The sequence below is a fragment of the Drosophila montana genome, unplaced genomic scaffold, assembly GCF_035044405.1.
Source record: "Drosophila montana isolate Dmon_TW-CO22-7 unplaced genomic scaffold, ASM3504440v1 contig_2178_1, whole genome shotgun sequence".
Lineage (NCBI taxonomy): Eukaryota > Metazoa > Arthropoda > Insecta > Diptera > Drosophilidae > Drosophila > Drosophila montana.
The window spans coordinates 2,746,217-2,772,282 of NW_026997075.1; the positions used below are offsets into that span (position 1 = coordinate 2,746,217).

The 26,066-nt window shown below is 39.1% G+C and overlaps 1 protein-coding gene across 1 annotated transcript; it reads right to left on the bottom strand.

Moving 5' to 3' along the window:
- Positions 1–22,474: 22,474 nt before the first annotated feature.
- On the bottom strand, positions 22,475–23,797 carry LOC135427440 (uncharacterized). Its single transcript, XM_064680960.1, has one exon. It carries the CDS (start codon positions 23,696–23,698, stop codon positions 22,517–22,519), a length of 1,182 nt encoding a protein of 393 aa, XP_064537030.1. The 5' UTR covers positions 23,699–23,797; the 3' UTR covers positions 22,475–22,516.
- Positions 23,798–26,066: the final 2,269 nt, after the last annotated feature.

Here is a 26,066-nt window from a genome sequence, read left to right on the forward strand (position 1 = left end):
TGTGCAAACTGATAAATATTTGATTTTTGATTAATAAAGAGAAAATAAAATAAAAGAGAACAATGTGTTTGCTACGCCGCATATTTAATACCCTTCTAGAGATATGTGATAAAAGTGACTTTATACAAACGCCAGTCAGCCATATAAGATATTAGTCCTTCTCGATTGTTGTTTGTTTTGTGTTTCGCAGATACTTTCTTAAGAGAATAGAGGATAGATTTCACGGTGTCTCGAAAAAACAGAAAAGTTTCTCATAATAAAAACTCATATGTGACCGATTCTTGCTACAGAGTCATGTGATATATTAGTTAGATATTGCAAATTTATATTGTAAGAAAGAAAGTAAAGCTTTAAACTGCCTAGTTGAGTCAAGATATCTCGAAAAGCAGAAGAGTTTTCCAACAAAAATTAATGTTTCATTCTTTCCAAAGAAAAACTTTACCGCATTTGTAAGGCACAAAGTAAAACTTTTAAACGCCAGGATATCTTGATAGATCAAAATACTTTTTCTTACAAACATTTTCGACAGATAACTTGCTAAATACCATATATGATATAGTGCTTCGATCCGGCGGATTGCGTCATGAACTGTCTGCAACACAAAGACGAACCTATCAAAAGTTTCCTGATAGTTGCTTTAATACTGAGAGGTTAGAGACAGGCAAAGGGGCAAGGCTAAATCGACTCGTTTGTTGATATTGATCAAGAAGATATATGTGGATTACGAGATGTCTTCAGCTAAAAAGCTGCGACTTTTATATAAATATGCTTATAATTTATAAATTATATCCACCTCTTGAAATGCTTATCAATTAACAGTCTGTTCTGCTGACTCATCAAATGTTAAACACATTTTGAACAATTATTTTACTTTAATAGATTTTCTTGAATTTAATTGCCATGTGCGCATACTTTTTGCTGGCAGTTGAAAATATGCTTGAATACTTTGGAACAAATTTGACGGCCATGGAAAATTGTCAATAAAAAGTTATTAATTTGTAAAACGCGCTGCGCGCAGCACAAAAGTACAGCCATATTAAATTTCAATCAATGCATGGCCACACCCCACCCAACCGCCCATCCCGCCCATTCCGCCCATCCCGTCTATTGTGTGCGTACGGGGCGTATGAATATGGGCCAAAATTGGAAAAGTGCTCGTAATTATGAGCTGTGGCCAAAGACTTGGAGAATATTCGACAACTTTGGCACTTAAAAAGCTTCTCGCTGTTGTTATTGTTGTTGCTATTGTTATTGTTGTTGTTACTGTTGTTGCTTATTGCAATTTAATTAGAAAAACCAAGTGAAAAATTTCGCTTTAGCGCAGCGACTTAATGTGGGCGTGCCCATTGGCCTTGCGGTGAGCTTGACTTTCGCCCCAAAAGGGGGGCCTGTTTATGAACGGATTGGCGCGGGGGTGGGGTAGTAGGAGGCGGTACGTGGTGGGTGGAGGGGGGGGGGTGCGTTAGGAACTAACGGAGCGTGCCATGATTTGCCGTTGGCTTCGCGCAGCGTTGCTTTTGTGTGCGTGTGTCCAAATGTTCAAATGCGAGGCCATAAAATGTGAAGCAAAGGAAAGCAGCGCAAAGCGGAAATGATGTGCGGCCATTTTGGAGACAAAGCCGGCGGGCAACAAAGGCCAGCAACAACAACAATGACAACAACCGGCCATACTCGTTACAGCTGCGGTTGCCTGTCCAACAACTGGTAGCCAATGTTTTTTTTTTCGTTTCTTTTGGTATCTGCTCGGCCGGGAACCTCAAGTCCATGTCAACTATTTGCATTTCGGTTACGTTTTGATGTGGCAACGCCGATTGCGGAAACGGCGGCGCTGCCAGATGCACGACATGGCCGTCATTCTGACAGTTGAAAGTGCTTCGATTGCAGGCAAGCGGTTTAATGTCAAGTGCAAGAGGTGCAGCGCGGTAAATTGGCAAAAGGGGGGGGGGCATGTAGGTGTGTCGTAGCACTTGCAAACCGGGCAGCGGGGCGCTCATGCATAATTTCCGTGCTGACTCTGGCTCCATAGCCATTTGGCTGCCATTTTAGCATGCCACAAAACTTTTTGCCCAGCAGCTGGCAACATAAAAAAAATCGAGAAAACAGTTGGATATTAAACGGCCACAGCTCAGCGGGTGACTATGAAAAACCCTAGACTATCATTATAAAGTATCTGTCTTTTGAGTTTGTAAGAGTTTTGGGTAATCTTATGGAAACATAACATGCCTTAAATACGCACACCTTTATCTCAAAAGATATCCCTTTCCCTTATAGCTCAGCGGATGCCTATGAAAATCCCTAGGCCTACAATATATATATTCGTCTTCTGAAATTGAAATTTTGCAAAATTTTAAGGCATGATAACATACGTTTATGCTAGAAAATATCACTTCCTACATGTAAATATCACTAGCTTAAAGTATGTCCAAAGTTTTATCTATAAATATTGCATATATCCCATAAAATGTTCTCCATATAATCTGATACATCTCTGTCTAAATGAAAATTACAACAAATGAATGAATTAATGTCTGAATGAATAAATAAACGAATAAATAAGTATATTTGCATGAATTGCGATAGGTTTAAGGAAACAAAATAATATTAATATCTCTTCAAATATTCATAAATTTGCTCACTGTGCTACAGAATACAAATTTATGTCTCAGCCTTTGATGATATATTGACGATATTTTTTATAGAGGCGCCAACTCTTATAAAGAAATACACTTCTATACAATTTGGCGTGGGCTGCTTTTTTTACATTTTGAGAATTATATCTTTGCCATTTTTGTAGCTTGGCTAACTATATTTGCCATGACTTTTGTAAATTTGAGATAGCTTAACATCAATTGAAAGCCAATAGATATATGAAAATTAAATTGAGGGGAAGCTTGATAGCTTAGGAAAAGCTCAATTTGTATAATGTAAAATGGCTAAAACTGGGACCAAAATTGATTTGAAATATTCATTGCTAGCCCCTAAATCAGAAAGATACATTTAATACACATCCGATAATCTATCACTTGTTAAAATGTATAATCGAAGCTAATATGCATTAATTGCTTAAGCCGAATATACCCTGCACACAGTCTTTTTAGTGGGCAGCTGAAATGCTGCAAATGGCAGAGGCAGGCGTGTAGCTGGAGTTGCAACTGGAAGGAAGGTCGCAACATGTGTAACACGGAGGCCAACTTATACGAGTTGCATAATTATGCAACGCATTGTTGGCGTTTTGCGGCCGCTGATTTGCATATTTATGCTGAAACGGGTATTATGCATAATACACATAGCACACACACACATACACACACACACACACACACACAGGGCGAGCGTTATGAATATTGCGTATTAAAATGCAAATTTAAGACAAATTAGCACGCCCTTAAAGTGGGCGTGGGTATCAAGTGCCGGCACATGCTGCTGCCCCCTATATACATATATATGTCTATATAGTTGTATATGTGGATAAAGCTGACGTGTGTTGCCTTGCATTAGCGCCGGTGTCGTCGAAGGGCGCCTAGGCACGCCTGCCCCCTGAGTGCTGACGACATCGCTGCTGCCACAGTGTGACCACACTAAGGATGCCAGCAGCGCAGCGCAGCACTTGACCGCAATCATTCAATTGCTATTTCAGTTTGGTGGACAATTCGCTGCACACAGCCGCTGGCAATTATGTCAATCATCTGACAACAGCAGCAGCAACAACACCTGACTTTAAATAAAATATATCCGTATTTTCAGTTTTCACAGCGAGCGCACTGAGCACCCCCTCGGGGTTAGGGTATGGCTGGGGGGCTGGTGTCAACATCAGCAACAACCTCATTGAAAGTCACGGCAATATTTTTGTGTTTTTTTGCTTTTAGTTAACTTTTACTGAATTTTATGCACTTTACGACACCAGAAACGAATGACTTTCATTTTCATTTATTTGGCAGCTCGTAAACTTCGGTTAGTTCAGTTTGATGGGCAAACTTTTATATTTATTGGGTCTTCAAAGCACGCACACACACACACACACACACACACACACACACACACACACACACACACACACACACACATTCACTCACGCACACACATGCACATGATTATGTGCGGCCAGAATTTGTCATGGCATTATTGCAAAAGGTTTGATTCATTAAACTCGATTTAATTGAATTGAAACAATTTTCCTTTAACGATTGATTGTCCGTAGCTTAAATAACTCTTTTTATAACAGATATACTATATTATTGTATATTATATATTATTGTATTTTGTCATGAAATTTGTAACGCATAGAGGGAGACATCTGCGACGATAAAGTATATATATTCTAGATCCGCATCATCAGCCGAGTTGATAAAGCCATGTCCGTCTGTCCGTCTGTTTATGCGAACGGGTCACTCAGCGTTAAAGGTTCGTCTTTCTAATGGAGGTTGAACATATAGCTGCCATACATGTATGTAAGATCTTATCAACATCAGACCACTATATCATATAGCTGCCATAGGAACGATCGATCGAAATGTTGGCTCTGATATGGGAATTTATTAGTTGCATAATGAATCTCATGTACATGGAAAATCTTATCAACATCGGACCACTATATCATATAGCTGCTATAGGAAAGATCAGTAGAATACTAGGATCTTATATAGCATATATATCTGTTTTCAAAGAGATTTTCAACAATGTCAGCATTTTCGAGCTGCACTATCAATCACATATCTGCAAAAGGGAAATGCCTACAAGGGTATTGAATTTCCGGCGTATGCTTACTTTCTCATTTAATATAAATACAATTTTCGCATTGAGTAGTCAATTAAAAGAAAATCACGACTGCAAATTGCAAATACATATATATTTTACACACAATTAATGTGTATTAATATGCACTCAATCAAAACCATATTAATTTATCATTTAAATCTTACCTTGACAAAAAATATCCATTTCAATTGACTGATGGAAAACATTTTCATTTCAATAGCCAATTTCGCTGCACATGTGACTGAAAAAGAATATTCGATTAGAACTTGAAATTAATTTTTATATGTACATATATGTATATACTAGCTGGCATTAGCCGATATTTTTCACCCATTTCCAGCCCTTGGAATCATTTAAATCAGCGCGTAATATCTTGAATTCCACGTCTCAAGTTCTATTTAATTTGAATATTTGACAATGAGTTTGAAGCACATCGAATTTAGTACCAAAATCAATCAAGTTGTTTTGCTAATTTTCGTGCTGGGGTGTGATGTTTAAATAAAACGCATTTCCAACCAAGGTAGGACTTTGTAAAAAATGCGAAACACGTATCAAATAAATTTGCAGATCTTTGAAAATTAATTGGAGTCCCCATCTTATCTTTGAGCTACATTTCCACCTGGCAAAGAATTTGATATTTAAAATTTGATTTCGCTCTTATTGATTTTTCTTAGCTGTCAAAATTGAAAGCCCATTAAAATATATTTTTTTAAATCATTTTATTTATTAAACGGCTTAAAATATTTGACTAGAAAATGTAATTGGCATTGGCCACATAATAATCAATATCTGTAGCTGGAGCTATATTTCCATCAAATATTGAAAGATTTTGTCTATGCAAGAACTAAACGAAAAGGGACAGATATATCGATTTGTGCCTTTAAGCTATAAAAACATATTTATTCAGCTTTATCTGAAAGACTCGGGCGTATAGCGAGCCCAAACTAATATACTACCTTCACTTTGCGAACGAATAATCAACTGTTAACTACGTCAAACTCAATAAGCTGCAACAAATAGCAAATTATTTTTAACAATTTTGTCTGGCTAAGCACATGGCCCATTTGGCAGCAATTCATGCATTGTGGCACCCTGCAGTTTTCTCTTCAAATGCCAGTTCCATAAGAACGGTTTATATAATGATAAAAAAAAGAGATATTTGTATATTATATTGGTTTTATGACGCTGTCAGCTTGGATGGCACGCGAAATTGCATGTGACCCTTGGAAATATTTCTGCTTCAACAGACATGTTATATATATAACATATGATTGCGTAAAGACAATTTGGCTCTTTTTCTCGCAGTCACCTGGCGAGGAGCGTTTTTGTGGCATGTTGGTCCATACCCCGCCCCCCCCCCTAGTCTGGCTGCTCGTAAAGCGCATGTAATGCCGTTAATGCCAATTTCAGCGCTTACAAATTGCGCATACGACGCGTGTGGCATGGCAAGGCAACGGCGGGCGGGGCATGGCGTGGCATGGCATGGCATGCCCTCGTACCGCCAACAATAGCAACAAGCGTCACAAGTTTTTGCTTAGGAAATGAAAATTTCAATATGTCAGCGACAGCGCCCGCGTGTTTGAGCCATGCGTATGGCCGCACCTCCCAGCACGTTGAACGTCACAGCAACAACACGAGCAACAACAGCAACAAGAGCAACAACAACTTGAAACACATTCAACCCTCAGCGCTCTGTCAGCTGTCATATGTCTTCCGGTGTTTATTGACAAACGTGGCAGACAGTTGCTCTCCGAGGGCAATACATATGCATAACTTATCCAGATGGCAACTTTAATTAGCGTGCGGCTTATCGAAATGCTAACAGCATTTAAAGCCCGACGGCAACTTTCGACTATATCTGGCCGCAAAAGGGATAAATGTATTTGCGCCTCAGGAAAAGGTGTTCCATATTAGCATATTGAACACAACTGTTTGATGTCTAATATTTTAGTATTTAAACATGATTGTATATGCACAATTAAATAAGTTGTTAGATTATATACACATTGCAATGGAACAACAGACAACTCTGGTTCCTTTCCTAAGCAAATGACGGGTGAACCTTAACCCTCTTAACCTAACCATGGAAAACCCAATATCTGAAGATTGATATGCCTTAATAAGAGAACACTTACATCAATTAAAAATATGCAAAGCATATCTGGTATTAGATTCTAGGCTTTTAGATATATAAATTAAGTATTGTCTTAGCTTATGCCGAAGCTCATAGTAGCCTGTGCTATTAACTATAGTTAGGCTTATAGTTTTTACCTATATCCTAAATTTAGAGACAAGGCATAAATGGATTATGATTCATGCCGGTTTTTTACTTTTTACTACGACTCGAACCCTGAACCAAGTCAGCAGCATAACATGAAACTGAACTGAAACACGATCTGCATATTTTTCTTTTAAGAATGGGTTGCTACAGAAAAAAAAGGCAATTAGATATTATAAATGGAATTGTTTAATTTGAATGTTCATAAATACGATAAGCAAAAGTTTAGAGCACAATATGGGCATCAAAACGTTGAAAATTTCTTTTTTGGTATTAGCCAAAAATTAAGATCGTAATTGGAAATAAAGTGTTATATTAAAACTTGCGAAAAGCAACATGTTAAAAGTGTGTCTCACGGTTGAGTAATATGTTGGCCTGTCTGCGTCTTGCAACCTGCTGCTAACTTGATTTGTTTTATTGCCAACACTGTGGAGGACGAGCACTTGGGCCAATTAAGGAGTACAGCTAGTGGCTGTTGCTTTGTTTGACATCAATTAGTTAATCAATTAAAATTCCCGCCAGCTCAAGAATTATTAAGCGAAACTGGGCAGTCGTAGGGGGAGTTGGGGTCAAACTGAATGTGTATCAATGACGGAATTTGCATGGGGCTTGCGAAATTTCAATTGTACTTGCAGCTTTGCGGTAACCAAGTATTGCGACTGAGCGCCAAATGAAATACAACTAAAACAACTTCATAAAAATGTAATATTATTAATAATAATAATAGTAACTATTGCCAATACAACGAGTACAATAATAACACGTGCGTTTCACAACAATAACAACGAGCTCAAGTTATATATATACATATATATTATAAATATATACACATAAAGCGGCTTTATCAAAATGTCGGTCGATTTGAGCGCCCAACAGGAGCCGACCATATCCGTGATAACCACTGTGCCGGTGGCACAAAATGGCGGCGAAATGGACGCCCTGCTGCTAGGACGCATCGGGGTGAGTACCAGAAAAACAACCAGCTAAATTGAAATAAACAAATACACCCACACACCCACACACGGACACACACACAGCAATAATAACAATAACAAATACAAATACATTATTTTTATATTTCACAACTAAACTTAACTAAGTAGCAAAATGCGTGACGTCTAGATCAAAATATATATATACTACTTATATACATTTATTGCATAATATATATTTATTTCTAATATAGAAAAAAAAAAGCACACAACTTTCTTTGGCGTGCATATTAGCTATACAAATATTTGACTTGGCTTTCGTTTATCCTCCTCCACCAACTTGTTCAACTTCCTTCAGTTGTATTCTGTCGCATTTTCTCATCCATTTCACACTTTAGTCTAGTATTTTTCTCTGGCAAATACCAGCTGCAGTAGCTGCTCGGCATTTGCCATTTGCCATTTGCCATTTCCATACAATTTTCAACTTCCACTATTTTCGTTCTGTCAAAATTTTAGTCGTTCTTAGCATTAACAGCAAGTAGTTGCAACTCGTACTTCAACGCTTACCGCAGCAGGCATACTTAATATAGTTAGTTAGCTCTTGACTAGCTGGATTATATATGCATATATACATATACTCATAATATATGATATATGCTTATATGATTCTACTTTTATTCAATTGCCTTTCGCGTTGCCCTCATCACAACATCTTCGCTCAGCGTAAGTATCGTAGTCACTAATGAATTGTCAGCTATTTACGTATTCAACCCTTCAATATCCGCGCAGGGAGACACGCCCACTACTGAATGTAAGGTATATATATATATTATATATATATATTAATCAATCATCGTACTTCAATTTAGTTGCCTTCAAACCTCGCTTGCGTTTCGTTCTCGTCGCCTTTGCGACAATTTATAGAACAAGTTTGATATTTTTGTTTTGTTTTTATTGCTTCAGAGTGAAACTTCCTTGAATCATAATTATATCTACTTAGCTGAAAATCTCGCTAATTGCATTTGAAACGTAAAATGGTCTTGAGCCTTCACAACTACGTAGATGACGTCAATGAGCAAAAGGTAACGAATACGTTTAAGTAGCACTAACAAGTTTTCCACGAAAGGATTACAACATCAACATAGCGCACATTTATTGAAGGTGACTTTTTAATCAGCTTATTAATGTGGACCACTAAGCAGCAATTTCTATGGCACGAAAAGTATATTACTTCTTTGGTTTTCACATTGAAGTAGACATATTCTGCTTTTTGAAGTATATATAAACAATGTGTGTGAGTGTCAATGGAAACTAAACATTCTTTTCGCCGGACCAGACCATTATATCATATAGTTACCATTGGCACAATTGCTCAAAAACTAATGATTTTCTGTGAATAACTTTTTATTTTTACCAGGGCTGCAAACAAAACTTTCGTTGGTTCAGTTCACGCTTTCGACCACCTCACGGCTTTAAGCCATTTTGTCTGTGAATAACTTTTAGTTTTTACCAGAGCTGCAAACAAAAAATTCGTTGGTTCAGTTCACGTATTGAACCAGCTCACGGCTATAAGCCTTTTTGTTTGTGAATAACTTTTAGTGTTTTTAGTGTTGCAAAGGAAACTTTCGTTGATTCAGTTCACGCATGGAACTAGTTCACGGCTTTTAGCTTTTTTTGCGAACAACTTTTTATTTGTTACCAGGGCTGCAAGCAACATTTTTGTTGGTTCAGTTAATAGTTTGAACCAGCTCACTGCCTTAAGCTACGGTTCGTAAACCTGGTTCAAACACGAAGAAAGGCTGTTACATTTATTTATAACATATTAAGGAAACAATTCAGTTGTTAATTTATAATTGTCCGCTCTACTAAATACATTGCGGCCGTGAATATCATCATCTACAAGTTAATTCGAACCAGTTCGGTTCACATGAGTTTGGCAGCCTTGTTTTTCGCCGGCTTCTGTTCCTTACATATAAAGCACATGTTATTAACATCGATTTTAATTTATATTTGCCAGAAAATAGCTAAAGAAATGTATAAAATATGTGCTTGAAGTCCTTTGCTGTTCAGCGTTTCGATGGCAACAGCTTTTTCTTGTGTGCAAATAAAGATTTTTCAACGTCTTTATTTATTTTAATTGAAGGCAGTATTTAAATTGGAGCTAATTTAACAGAACGTGTTTATCGTTCTCTTTGATGATGGCTCCTTTTCTGCAAAATCCATAAAAATACATTTCAGTTCAGGCATATCTCAAAGATTATAAGAGCTAAAGATTCCCAATTTGATATGTAGGGTCTCGTACAGTAGACAGATAAATCAGAAGTATTTCACTTAACGGATGTGCGGTATATTTAGTATATTATAACATCTTGAGATACCAAATTTGGTATGTAGAAGCTTCATAGTTGTCCTCTCCAATGCTTCGATAGGGTTTTCTTTCATAGATGCATAACCCGACGTTCAGTATATTATTTGATTACATAAGATATAGGGCCAAAATGTATTTGGTTGTGAATTAATTTTCAAGGGACCGTAACTGTCATAAGTTTCAAGACAAATATATATTAGTTTGTTTTATTGAATATTGACCTTAAATTAAAGCAGCGTAAATATTTATCATGCTTATAGAGGGCAAGATTTACTAAGTATTTTTTTAGAGTTCTTGTTGGGGAAATGAGAGAACTTTTGAATGCATAAGAGTACTTCACTTGTTTAGCTATACACTATATCGCTTGTAAAGTCGCTCCAGCCATGCATTCACATGGTCGCAGGCTATATTAATCTGGCGCCTGGCCGTGTTAATTAGAAAAGGCATTCCTCATGCCCTGCCCTGCCCTGCCCTGCCCTGCACAGCAAGTAGAGGCAACAACAATTGCGCAACTTTTTGCTGTAGCCGAGTTTCTCGTTTAACTAGTTTCTGTGATTGCCAGCCACAAAGTGCGATAAATTACAGCACAGTAAATTGCAGTATTAAAACGTGTGCAGGTAAGTGCCGGCTAATAATGAAGTGCCCGAATTTTAATTAAATTCCACACAAAAAAAAATATATATATATATATATACTATATCTGAAATAAATGTAAACCAATCAACATAAGAAAAACCCTTGAAAGTATTTTAGGGGTCACATGCACTCAGCCAGTTTTTTATATTCTTATAATTTTTGTTATTTTTATGCAAATTATTCTTTTTATATTTTTATTACTTTGTTATATTCATTTTTTATTTTTATTTCTCTCCCAAGGACAATCTAAATGACGTCGACAACAGAGAGAGGGAGAGAGCGAGAGAGAGAGAAAGAGAGAGAGAGAGAGAGAGGGAGGGACAGCGGGAGGACATGTGAAACAAGCTCATTAAAGTGCCAAGTGCAACCATTTGATTATGCACCATAAAAATGAAAATAGAATTTCGACAAATCCGCTGCACTTGCAACAGCTGCCGCCGCAGCCTTTCAGACCGTGCTCCACTCAAATGCCGCCACATCAAGTCCTCCTCTCGCCCACTAAGCGGTTTTATGCCAGCTGGGTTCCTTCGCCAAGTCAGGGCAACACTCACGGATTTTATTTCATAGTTTTTTCTTCATTTTTTATTATACCCTGCACCCAATGAAAATGGGTAAAAGGGGTATATTGGTTTTGTGCAAATGTATGTGACAGGCAGAAGGAAGTATCTTCGGCCCTATAAAGTATATATATTCTTGATCGGCTTCAATAGCCGAGTCGATCTAGCCATGTCCGTCTCTCTGTCCGTCCGACCGTCCATTCGTATATATGAACGTGTCGATATCAGAGACTATAAGAGACTTAAATATAGATCCTCCTAGTGCCCGCCCAGTACGAGTTTGTTTCCGATAATCGACAAATTGTCCCGTTTCTAAGCAATCGATATAAATCGATATTGAAATCATGTTTTATTAGCAAATCTCTTAGGTTTTAAGAGACAAAGACACCAAATTTGAAATTTAGTTTCTGGAATATAAAACACAGATCAAGTATCTTTCATTTGATAGCTATGTCCATGCAGAAGCTGCATTTGGCGTTGGTAGAATCAGATTCAGGATATCCTCAAGTCTAGGACTCCCGACTAGAACACTCTGTTTTTTGTCTTTTTTTGTCTCATATTTTTAACATGGAGATCTGTACACCCGCATCAGCTGGCGTGCTTTCGATATAATATTGGAAATATGCAAATTGCAAAAATTCGCGTAACAGATAAGTATTATTATCAGGCTGCATGAAATCTTTTAGCGTAACTTTTTTATCACAATACATAAAACTAATATGAATATGCTAGGCAAAGTATATGTGCTCATATGCTTCTAATATGAATACATTTAGTTGAGAGCTTGAAGATTTTTTTACATTTATGTTTAATTGTTTATCTAGACAATTAAGATAACTTGTATTACAATAATATTAATTACAATATTTTTTTTTTAATCAGTTGAATCATCATTGATATTCTTAAGACCAGCTGGGAAATTGATTAATTGACTGTCTGACTGATTGATTGACTGACTGACTGACAGATTGCTGATAAACGCAGAGTTCAAAACGTATATTTTTAAGAGCAATCTGTGGGCAATTCCACCTGCAGGAGTGGAAAATGAGTTCCTTGTGCATTTGAGACTGATTTTTGTATTGGAAAAATCAAGCTTCTCGGCTGAAACTTGGCTTATCGGCTTTAAGCTAAATTTCAATGCCCAATATTATATACAAGGAATACATTTCTTTAGCTATTTTCAAGCTGTTTGAAAACAGACGGAAAACTGTTAATTGCAACCGTTTGCTATTAATTTTCCTTTCATTGTCCAAAGCTCCATGTAAAAATGGCATTTAAGACGTTAATAAAAGTAAATTTAAAATTTAACCACGGCTGGCAAAGTTATGTTTATAATTTAAAATAAATAAAAATAAATGTTCTATAAGAAATAAATAGCTTCTAAAGCGCCCTTTCACATAGAAATAGCTGCATGTATGGAATGACAGAACAGTCACAGTTGGCGTATAAAAAGGTATTTTTGTCTAGTGTTTCGTAATTGTTTTTTACACAAGCCCGGACAGTTGCATGTCCTGCTGATGTTTTGGCCTTCCAACACAGTAAAAAGAATGTGTGTTATTTTTTTCTACTCTTACATTCTATGCTTGAAAAGGCATTTTTTTTTTCTGTCGGAAGCTACATTCCACAACATCCGGCAAGGTAACTGCGCAGTTCAAGTTTCAGCTTCCGATTTGCCTGTATTGTATATTTATCACATTACAAAATATATATATGTATACATATAAATCATCTGTATTGAGAAAATTCCTCACAAATATTTTCTTTAAATGAATTAATTACATAATTTATTACGTAATCAAAGTCATATTTCGTGCATTTTAATATTGATAAATTCACATTTGCATACACCAAGTTTTTGAATGCCTCGCCCTTGCATGGAAGAGTATGTTTGCCGTATGTGTTGAAAATTTCTCTTCTGCTTCTATGATTTTCGTCTCATATGGAAAATATTTCTTATGAATGTGTGTGCCGGTATGCTTGTGCACGCGCGTGTGTGTGAGCAGAGGAATGTGTGTGTTATTTTTCTTTTGCAGGATGCCATAAAGGTAATCGAAATTTTATAATCTTGCGCATCGACAAGTTCTTCACGCTAAACCCATTTGCTTATCGCGTAAATATTGTGAGGCTATTTAAAATCTGTTATCAGAGCGCTCCGATTGCCTTGCAAGCTGCATATGGGCGTGGCACACGGGTGTTACAGATTGGTTGACTTATGCAATTTGGCAAATTGATTGGCTCAGCAGCCAATGCACAGATCTGGCATGCGATAGCTGTAAGCTGAAAGCGAGGCCCACAGCTCAGCCGGACAACAATTGCCACACTTGCAACAACTGCCGCATAAATGATGAGCTGACCAGAACGTTGACGATGCGAATGCGGATGTGAATGTCTATGGCCAGGATGTTGTGAGGGACCCAGGGGTAGAGGGAGAGGCTGACCGGCAGTCGAGTGGAGTGTTGTTCACGTTAATCGAATTAAATGCTGGCCACGTTGTTACCATAGTCACTGCACACACACACACACACACACACACACACACACACTGACAGACAGACATACATGATGAACCTACACAATATGGCGTAACCGTTTGCCAAAAGCGGCTAAGCTTGATTGAGTTCAAAATCAGATTTGTTGTGCGCTCTCACATTGCAAATTGAAATAAAAACGAAACGTGACATTTGGTTGTGGCAACAGGCACCCTCAGGCCTCTAGCACACTAACACACCCACACACCCACACATCCACACACACACGCGCACTCATTGACTGGCATTTAAAATATCTAACAATATGGCAGAGCAGTTAAAGCTGATTGCGACAATGGCAGCCCAGTTACTCAGCTACCCTAGAGTCATATATATTATTTTATACCCTGAACCCATTGAGAATGAATACAAAGGGAATCATATTTTTGTAGAAATGTATGTAACAGGCAGAAGGAAGCAGCTTCGATTTCATAAACCATATATATATTCTTGATCAGGACGACGTGCTGTGTGGATCTAGCCGTGTGTCTGTCTGCCTGTCCGTCCATGAGTATGTACGCATCTTTGAAAGTCGAAAAAAATGTTGAGTCTTGTATGCTTCGATCTTGGAAAGTACAAAAGTAAGAGACTTATACGCTTCGATCTGGGAAATTGCAAAAGTTAGAGACTTGAATGCTTCGATCGGGGAAATTGCAAAAGGTAGGGACTTGTATGCTTTGATCTTGGAAAGTACAAAAGGTAGAGACTTGAAGTTAGAAGATTGTATTCTATTCCTTTACCTTGCGCAGAACGAGACTATAATTTGTTCTTTTCGATCTCTTCGGCCATTTTCATAATGAAGAAAATCGATTTGAGACATGAATCCATCAATCATCAAATTTTAAGCACAACTCGAAAATGTTAAAAGCTTAATACAGCAAACATGTAATGTAGATTATCGTATAGTGTGCCCATATTAAGAAAGTTCCCATTTTTTGGATGCCTACCCCCACTTCCAGTAAAATTTTAAGGCTAGATCCTTGCGCCTTAGTATGCACACACTTATGTATGCCATATTTTGAGGACTTTATGCTAACATGCTATAAAGATTGAACTGTAAATACCTTAGTTAATCTAGAAGGCATTCCCCACACATAGTGGGAGGCAGGCAAGGGGCGGAAGACTGGCAACGAAGGAAGCTAGAAGTTTGCAAGATCAGCTTAGAGCTGTGGTCAGGGCATCTGGATAGTCGGACACTGCCGACCGAAACGCTTTTAGTTGTTTTCTGTTATTTCTTTTTGGAGGGTTGCGGGTGCCAAACAATCAAATAAAGTTTTGCGTCTTTTTTTTCAAACCCTTTTTGGCTGGCGATTGTGGCTCTCGTATATATATTTTATTGTCAAAATCAATAGATGTCAGCGTTTAACAGTTGCCAGTGTTGCCAATGTTGCCAATGTTGCCAATGCCTGCTGGCGTTCTAGCCCCCCGCCCGTGGCCCCCCATCCACCCATCGCTGTGTCTGTCACTTGCTTTGGGCTTTATTGGATTTTCTTGCCCGTTTCTTAACGCTACGCCTTTTGTTTTTTCTGGCTCAGGTAAGTGGTAAATGTTTGTCTATATGTAGCTACGATAAAGCCTAGTTGTATATATATATATATATGTATATTTATGTCTTTTTCTATCTGCTTCACTTTCACATGCTTGGCTTGCTAACACACACACACACACACACAGAGTCACACACAAACACACACACACACACATAAATAATATTCATACATATGTTTATTGTGATTGAAGCGCTGCCGCGCAGCAATCAAAAGTTGAATATGCAATCATTTTAAAATAAATTATTCTTTTTCTCTTCTACTCCCCCCACACTGTCACACACACACACACCAACACACACAATATGTACGACAAACAACAACAACTCATGCATTCAATATACATTCAACCAATTCCATATGTATATACTTTATGTACCTGTGTGTATCTGTGTCTATAAAAAACAAAAAAAAAACACAATATCTAAAATAATATAAATACTAACTGTACACAAATACTTAATACGCTGCAGCATTCGGTAAGTGAAATTGGATAGTTTTACGTTTTAGTTCTCGTATTGTGTGTGGCAACACGTCGTATAATTAATATTTAACAATAATTAACAAGCTTTTAGGATCAAATTATGTCGATACATGTGCGTGTGTGCACTCGAAATATAATTTAAACACATTTGAGATTTTCAAAAGCTTAAATACAAAAGACAACTATAAACATTATTGATATCATTTATAATAAGGTAAATAAATCTAATGCAAATTGATCAAAAACCTGGCTTCACAGATGTGGAAAACTAGATTCGCGAGCCGAACCTGGTTTGGTCTGGTTTGAACCACGAACTGAACCGTCGAAAAGGCTGCTTGGCTTTGCATTCTTGTCAGTCATAGTCATAGTATATTGAAATAGATATGCATCTGGTTTGTGCGTTCAATCTAACTTAGTCAATCTGAGCTCATCAGCTACTGCATATAGCCAGTGTTTGACTAGAGGACAACGCACAGCCAACGCAACAAACAGGCAAAATCTCATCCCAGCTGTTATGATTAATGCGGTTGCCCCCGTTGCGCAGCTCAGTGAGTGTATGAAGTTCAAAGCGCAAATGACAGGCACTGGATAGATGAGGCCAAGTGGCTGGCTGTAAGACAAAAAGTCTGTTGTTCTGGCATCGCTAATGGACGGCCGGCGGCAAAAGCGACGTCTCTCATAGTTACCTGCGTCTTAGCCAGGACCTGGACCAGCCGCTGGGCCAGAGCTAGAGCCGGAGCCAGAGTCAGAGCTGAACTGTCGCATCTAACGATGCCATTATATTGTCATGAATATGATTATGTCTGAGACTTTATGAATGGGAGGGGAGTGGGCCAAATGCGGCGGCGACGTGGCGTTATGTTATTGTCGGTCGGTATGACGCGGCGGCTCAGGCGCATAATTCATATAAAAACTTTTACGCCTCTTAAGTAAATAGCACAAAATGGAATAGAATTATGCGTGCCAGTCGCCTCAAAGTATGCACAAATTTCTTTGCATGACAATTTATGCGCCTAGCGTGTAAAGAATTTCTGCTGCTCTGCCTCTTGCCACTCGTCGCTTGCCGCTTCGCTTTGCCTCTAATTGCGCGTGGGTGCAGCAGCAGCAGCTCTTTGGCCCAAAAGGTTGGCGTCAGGTGCTGTCTGCCATAATTAAAGCCGCAGCTGCTACTGCTGCTGCCGCCTTTAGTCTTGGCCTGACAAAAGTTCAAGTTCACAGCGCACCAGGCTCGACCTTGCTAGTAAACTGACAAAAATATCCATACACACACACACGCACACACACACACAGTTGTAGACCCAAAGAAACGAGTCTGGGGACCGCAGCTCAAGTGAAAACTGCAAAACTGGCAAGGTTAGTTAAGGTCCATTATATTTTATACTCATAACTCAGGTGGCGGGCTTTAAAGATATTTATGCTGCCCCATAAGCTGGCAAAGCCAGAACTAAAGAGCACATCAGTGGCACCGCGGCCAAACATCAAGTATACGTCATATTGCGCAGAGCTATGCAAAATATTTTTCATTATCAAACAGCCGCACGTACCGCATGTTTTCAATTTTAATAAAGCCGTCATGATGGCTGCTTTTCGTTCGTATTTAATTTACAATGCCAACAGAAAATAAATGAAAAAAACTGCGCATAATTATGTAAACAAATATAGGCGTCTTTTGAAGTGTAGCTCAGACTTGAAATTTATATAAAAATAAAAAATGGCTGCAAATAATGTTGAACCGAACCGACTTGAAATCGGTAATTTCCGAATTTTTCTCTAGAATGAACCGAGTATCTGCTGCCTAATCGAAACCCGATTCATTCTTTAATCGCTAGTTATGTTTTAGCTAGGAATCAAAAGGTGGCTTCAAATCAGGTTCATGAACTGAACCAAAAGGCAGGGCGTTGGTTTGAACCCTAAACTGAACCAGTGACTAATTATTTTCGGTTTGCCGCCCTGAAAAAAAATCAACTAGATAAAAGCCTTAGTCGAAAATTCTCAGGTGAGAATTATTTATCCTAAATAATAAATATATATTTGTTTGGGGCATATGAGTGATATAATAGGCGGTTCTTTTAAGTATTGATCGATTGATTGCTTGATTGATTGATTGCTCGATTGCTTGATTACTTAATAGCTTGATTGCCTGATTGTTTTCATTCACAGGCACATAAGCTATTAAGTATAGACCCGCAAAACATTTTCTAGCAGGTCATTTAGAAAGCTATATATATATAATATATATATAAATATATATATATCTTCACGTAGTACAAGCCAAGACGATAAGCAAACATTTTAATGGGTATACCCATATAAGAAAACGATACGACTTCCTGTTCGATATGGTTCTGAACTTGTTTGTTCCGAATCTTCTCTTATGCTCAAAATATGGACTCTTTTTTCTTAAGGAAAGTAAAAGCCCTTAAAGAATTGTAAAGCTTGATTTACTTAGTAAATGGCCCACCTGAAACTCAAATTCCCATTACATTGTTAAAACTGAAGCAGTTTTCATGATTGAGTCCTCAATAGCGTGAACTCTATTAATAAACTGATCAAAAAATTGGCAAAGTTTTTCTTTTACGAAAATGTTATGTAATAAAATACCATGAATAAATTGACAGCTTTCAAAATGCTGCTCAATAATAAAGAAAATTTCAATATGCAAAATTTTGAAAAACAAAAATGGTGAAAAAATGTATCTAAAGGAGTAGGGGATGGCACATGATATTTTTATATTGTAGGAGAGCAAGGGAAGAGTACATGATATTTTTATATTATATTACGAAAAACTCGAAAGCCAATTTATTCGTTTTGTGAAATTGCTATATAATGATGGAAACTCCGAGACATTTGCAGTGCCATCATTAAAATATGTCTGCACATTCATGTGTGCGAAACAAATATGCAGAAACGATTGCTGATTTTGGGACTTGTGTTTAGTCATGCTTAGAATTTTCCCGAGAATGCGTGCCAAGCAAAAGGACAACAGTAAACAATTGTCGCGGCTAAACGGAAATCCTGCGACATAAAAACAATAAGTACCTGAGCTGGAACTGGAAATCGAATTGGTGGCTGGGCGGGGGCAAAAGGGCGGCGATGGCTTAGCGAGGCTGCAAGAGAAACATTTGTGTTTACAAATCGATTTTGAAATTGCGCTTATCAGCAAATATATATATGTATATATATATATTTATATATAAATCCCAATATCCCAAGCGTAAGCCAGACAAAATGTCGACATGTTCTCTCGCCTTGAAGTAGGCCATGAAATTCGTTTGTAATCGCCTCGCCCAAGATGCGAGCAGAGCTCATAAAGTGCAGGGCATGACAAAACTGGGCGGGGCAAGGCTGGCTAAGGATCTCAGAGTAGACAAAAGAGCGATAAGTACACTCTTGTATGTCATATGTGTGTCTGTTTGTGTTAAGTGGGCGTGGCCATTGTGTGTGTGTGTGCATGTGTGTGCATGTGTATGGGTGTGATGTCGAGCTTAAGTTAATAGCGAATATTTACAAATCGATTTTGTTGTGATTGCGAAAACAATTTGAAAATAGCTTTGAGCGATTTCCAAAGAACTCAAACGGCATGCTGGCAAACATGGCCGCCCACACACACAAGCACACACACACACACAGCTAACCACATATTCGCACCCACACACATGCGCATTTGTGACAATGGGAATGCTGCAAAATTCGCAGTCGCCGCCGCCTTCAATCCTTTCCATTGTTCTCTTGCACACACACACACACACACACGCTGCAATGCACTCACGAGTTGGCAATTGAAATAGAATAGTCTTCCTGCAGTCGCCGCAACCATTTGTCAGCAACGCCTGACAACATTCACGTTTGCCAATTTGTCGCGACTGTCGGAATAAATGCGTCCAGCTGATTGACTAACCGACAGTTCAGGAGATTGAAAGATTCCTCCAGCAAATGCATTTGCCCATGGACTCTATTTGCGTGCATAGTATTCCAATAAATGATGTGTGTGTGTATGTTGAAAATTTTGAGCCTGAGCGCGTGTTGCATTTCGTGACGACACGAGTTCGCAGTGCGTGTTTACGATATTAATTTCGTGCGTGTTCGTGTTTATCAGAAGGCCCAAAAAGAGTAATAAAATTTAAAAAACTACTCAACATAAAAATATACTCATATAAAATGAATTAGGCAATATCGCAGATGATCACTTCGTGTTCGTGTCGAATCGCAGGCATTTAGCACGCGTTCATCTCAATGGAAATATTAAATAGTTTTATAATATGATAATAGGGAAATAAGTGGGAGAGCGCTATAAACAATTTTGTCGCAGAGGATGATACTTTCAGATGTATATATTATTTATATAATATGATAGATTTTTTATGTAAATTTTGAAGGATTATATTCTTGGGCGAATTAACCGCGAATAGAAGACAGACAGCTGTCAGCAATTACACTATGCAACGGAGTTCAATTATTTGAATGATGAAACCAATATTTGGTTATGGATTTGCGGTCAATAATAACGAAATGGATTTAAAGTATAAGCAATGTTAGAGACTTGAAATGTTGAACGTACGTGCGTGCGCATTATGAGTTTGTTTACGATAATCGATAACTTGTCCCTTTCCAAGCAATCGATAAAAATCTATAATGAAATCCTGCTTTTTGAGCAATCTTGTTGGCATTTAGAGTCACCAAATTTTACAAGTAGCTTCTAGAACAGTCATGTAGTTTCTAGCCGATCACGTATCTTTCATTTTATAGCCACATCCAGGGCAAGCCAGAATACTATAATAGCTCTTGAAAAACCAGACACACGAAGCGAATCGGTAAACAGTTAGTTGCTTAGCTTTTCAAGGTTTACCGTCGTTAAAGATATATCCAAAATTTACAAATGGCAAACTTTGTATTGACCAGCAGCGTTGTAAAATGTTTTTTATTGAGTTTCATGCTTTAACATAAAATATAAGAATCGATGTGAAGGGAACCAAGTATCGTACATTTCAAATGAAATGGAGTGAAATTTTTAAGGCCCTACTGCGGCTGATCATCGTCCTCGCCGTTCTGTTCCATGCCAAAGTCCTGGTCCTTCAGTTCGTCCTTGTTTGGTTGGTGCTGCCGCTGTTTACGCCGTTGCCGGTCCTTAAGCTTAACAAATCCTCGCATCTTCAGCTTCTTGTGCAGCGGACTGTGCGAGTGCTCAACCTGTGGATAATCATTGGCATCGCCGTCAGCGTCGGCATCTGCTTTGCCAGCAGCAGCATCGGCTTCAGTATCCGCGTAGACATCACCATCGCCAACCTCTTCGTCCTGTTCATCCTTGTCCAGCTTAAGGGCGGTTATGTGTGCCATTGGTTTCTGATGTTTGCGTTGCCGCTGCATATCATCGCCAGCCAAAAGAGCATCGGCAGCGGCAAAGTCCAGCCAGCCGGTTCTCTTCTCCTTATCGTTCCCTATTTCCTTGTCGTGGTCAAGATAATCCGACTGGCTCTGCTTCTCCACGGTGTGCTGGCTTTCATCCTCATCGTAATTGTAGTAGCCACGCTTTCCCACCGCCGAAGTGTCGAAGGCATGCTTCGCCCCCGTATCCAAGGCATAGCTCTTGGCCAAACTGCTACCAAATAGCGCAAGGAACATAAATGCCAGGAAAACATTCTTATTATTCATGATGCCGATGTTACTTTGTGTAGCTCTCAAGACTGAACTGAAATCCAAGCGAAGCAACTGTCTTAACAGTTGCCTGGAACATGAAGCCTACTGTGGATTACAAATTAAATAGCAGTAGGTGGCATTTCAGGTTAGGCACATTCAAGTGAAATATTATGCGAAAAAGTCGTTTCAAATTCTTTGAAATTCTAATGAGATGCTTAGTTGGCGCGGCAAATCTAGCAAACATTTAAGTTGGTTCGGTTCAGGGATCAAGCTAGCTGCCTAACTTATGACTTGGTCTTTAGTCAGGCTTGCCACATCCAACTCATTTGGCTTACGACTAGCTTCATGGCAAATAACTTTTTGGATGCTTAACTCGGGTTGATTCAGCGCTAGAGTTTACTAAGCAAGTAATAATGGCAAGGCCGAGTATACCCCACTGGGAATCTAATAGTCTGAGAGCTGTTTTTGGCAAAGTTAATGGCATATACCATGAGGATAAATTGAAGTGTGCTTTAGCATATCGATTGCAATTAATTAATAACCTCACGCGACATGATTAATTGCTGCGAAAAGTTCAAGTTAAATGTTATTCAGTATTTATTGATTTGCATGTTGATATCAAAATATCAATATAACAAGTTACAAGGCGGATAAAGTGCCTGGCAATAATGCCAACGCGCTTAAGGGCAATCTAGAGAGATCGCACGTAAGGATTTATGTATAACTAATAAATCGGACCTGAATTCTCGAATTCATTTCACTATATATAACGTTTTAATCGAAACTGAAAGACAATTTTATGCTGCGACTACATCGCGAGTAATGCCCGAGAGTAAGCCCGAAACACGCCGTTCTATGGCAGCTCGATTTGAGACTAGACGTCTGAGATTCTCCTTGAATTCCTGAACATGTTGCTGTAGCTCAACATTATTTTGCTGCTGCCGGAAGCGAGCCGCGGTGGCCGCCTGCACCGCCCGGGCCAGGCGCAGCTCGTTGAGGGCGTGCAGATAGCGACGGCTCTCAATCAAATTGGGTCCCCTGATTGACCAGGGCAAAACCGAGCGGCGGGTAAGCAACTGCAGCAGCGGCGGCACAATAATGCGAGCCGAAGGCACCACAAATGGCAGTTGCACATAGCTGAAAGGGGCCCCGTTCAGGTTCGACTGTTGCTGCAATAAGCCTAGCTCTTTTTTGGTTTCAGCTCCGGCTTTTAGCTTCGCCTTCTGCTCGCTTGAACTGTCGCTTAAGTACGGAATACTCTTTGATTTGGATACATCCTTACCAATGCCATCCGCATCGGTACCGACCATGTTTAAGTAGTTATTCTCTTGGGTCTTCGCATTGTTTAGTTTCATCGGACGTTCTTTTATGCCGCTCGATTTCGAACATTTCTTTTTGCCTTGGTAAAAGTTCTTGGGTGATGCAGATGACTTGCCTGGCAATAGGCCCGATTCCAGGGCCTTGAGATCATCTGACAATAATTTTGTATTCTCGTAAAGCGTGCGCAGAAGGCATTTAACGCGTGCTGTAAAATCCTTCCCACCATCATCGTCAACATCATCGTCATTATTGTCTTCATCGGACGCATCATCATTATCATCATAGTCATCCTCGCTGACTGTTGGCCCAGTCGGCGCTGACTTCTCGTAGCTGACATCCTTGTAACTCTCAGCCGAGCAAATGAGCGGATTGGTCCTGTATTCAAACAAGCGTTCGGCATCGCCGACGCTGTTTTGCAACAGTTGCGGGCTTTGGGGCTGGAATTCCAATTTGAGTTCGAGCTGCTTCTGGGGGGCCAAATATCTAAAGGCGCTTAGCCCCATATCTGGCGCCATACAGGAGTTGGGCACATAATTGGGTCCCTGGGCCAGCGCATTCTGTGAATGCAGCATCGCCTCATCCTCGTCCTCGCCCAGTCCCAAGCTAAATGCCAGCCAAAGGCAAATGCTTAGCAACACAGTCAGCAATTGCATTTCCATGGAATTCTTTTATTTTACTTTTTCGACTGCCTCCTCAGATACGTTCAGCTCTAATACACAATTATTATGCACAGCACAAACAGTTGTGCTGTTATTGAAGCCTGTTGGGTAGACTACTAGATGCATATTTCCCTAATAAAGGCTATACTCGGGTATACTAAAAGGGCACCAAAAACAAAGCGAATTCATTAACTGTACACAGCTCAGTTTTGGACTATTATATAAATGATAATAAAGTTAAGAAATATTCTCAATTACAAAAGAACACCCTTTGCATGCATTTATAAATATGACCGATAACTCAATTTTCGTCCAAGCTTAAACTTCTTACATTTAAGAAACAATCCAACATGGATGCAAAAAATGAGCGGAAATCTATACAACTTTCCAATTTATTTTGTTTTCTTAATCGTTGTTAATTTCCGTAGAGTAAAAGTTATAGATCAAGCCGGGAAATGAAAGAAAAACTGTTGATGACAACTTCTTGGAATTTTATCCGAACGATTTCAACTATCAAGCGCCCAGCTTCTCATAATTTCCGGAACAAATGGGGAAGATATTCAAAAACTGAAATACTCTAGTCCTGTGTATACTATACAAGAAATCACATACCAAAATTTGTTGTCTTTAGCTTTTACAATCCTCGAGTTACGCCTCAGGGCTTAACACATTAGTGGCATTCCTTTAGCCACGCCGCTTACAAGTATTTCTTAAGATTAGAGGTGTTCTTAAGGCCAGCACAAAATGTCTAAGACATTTAAGATATTTCAAACTAACGCCTTACGAAAACTTCTTAGCCTCAACACATTTAGGTTCCCACATATATTAAGCTCAGCAGATTAGGGATATTCCCCAACCTGAAATGTGCCTTTGGAGCATTGCTCAAGAGACATTCTGTAAATATTTCAGCATTTTATAATAGAGTTGTTTGCTACCAAGAACGCATTTTAGTTAGTCGCTTTATGAGATTTCTCAAAAAATTTGTTGCTCGAAATGCAGGCATTATCCGTTGTAATCATTATAATTTCCCAGCTGGATACAAATTGTAAATTGCAATGGGACTCATGGACAAGCAATTACCAAATGATATTTCATCAAATTATCCGACTAGAGACCGTTGAATCAAACTTGAAGTAGACGAAGCGCAGGGTAAAGAGTTAAGAGCAGATATGTTGCGTAGCAACGGGGATCTGCGGTTGGTGTTGGCAGGCGGGTGGTCGGGCGGGGGGGGGGGGGTGGGTGGTTGTGGGTAGGTGACAGCCACAGCACAAATGACAGCTTGTTGCACACAACAAATGCATTTGCCATAAGTCCAACGGAGGAGATGGCATCGCCGTGCGGCTGTCAACACATCCGACCCGCCCACAGCATCCGCTTGTGGACGCCCGCAACGAGCAACTTCCCTCTGCTTATCTGTGTGTGTGTGGGCGTGGGCGTGAGTGTGTGTGTGGGCATGAGTGTTGGTGTTGCGTCTGCTATTTCTGTAACTTGGGCATCTTGGCCGTAGTTTGCCATTTTTCTTCATCTTTTGTGCTGCTGATGAATTCGTTAGACGCAGAACGGCAGCAGCCAACAATCCCCCGTGCCCCAGATAACCACGAACCGCACACGGTCCACAGACAGACGCAATAGCATAACCATAACCATAACCACACGGCCCTCAAACGCAATGACGCCCACGCCTGCCTTGGCTTACGCTTGAATTCATTTCCCTGTTGCACCTTTAGGGAATTGTGCAGGTTGGTAAAAAAAAAAAACAGTTAAAGGAAATAGGAAAATGTAAATATATCGTGATAACTGAAATTTTCAACATCTTTCTGTTTGACGTCGACTGCAGAATCGAGCAGCGAAGGGCCGCCAAATGAAGCAGCCGCTAGACCAGCATCAAAGTGCCTCCGCAAAAATGCAGGCGGATGACAGACCGCAGCGTCAACAATAAAATAACAACAACATAAATCCAGTAAAGCAATGTCATGTTTTCTTTTTATACCTGGTCCGCATAAGTATAACATAAAATATTCTCAATCAGCATCAGTTGTGCAGCCCCTGCAGCCATGCAAAGCCAACACATCAGGACTTTTAATATAGACTGTTAATGTCATAGCATAATATGCCAGCGGGCATTACCCGGCTTTGCCTGTTGCATATGTTTTTTCTTTAAATTTTAGACAGTATTCTTTCAATCATTTCCGACTAGGGGAAAGTTTTTATCTGAACTATCGTTTACCTCACGCCTCAAGTGACATTTCAAGAAGATATTTGAAAATGAGTTTGAGTTTGACCAATTCTGTTCGGAGGGTTTACTTCGATGAAACACTTTGTCGTCCTTAAGTCATTTTTTATCTTTTTATATTCATTTAAAGACAAT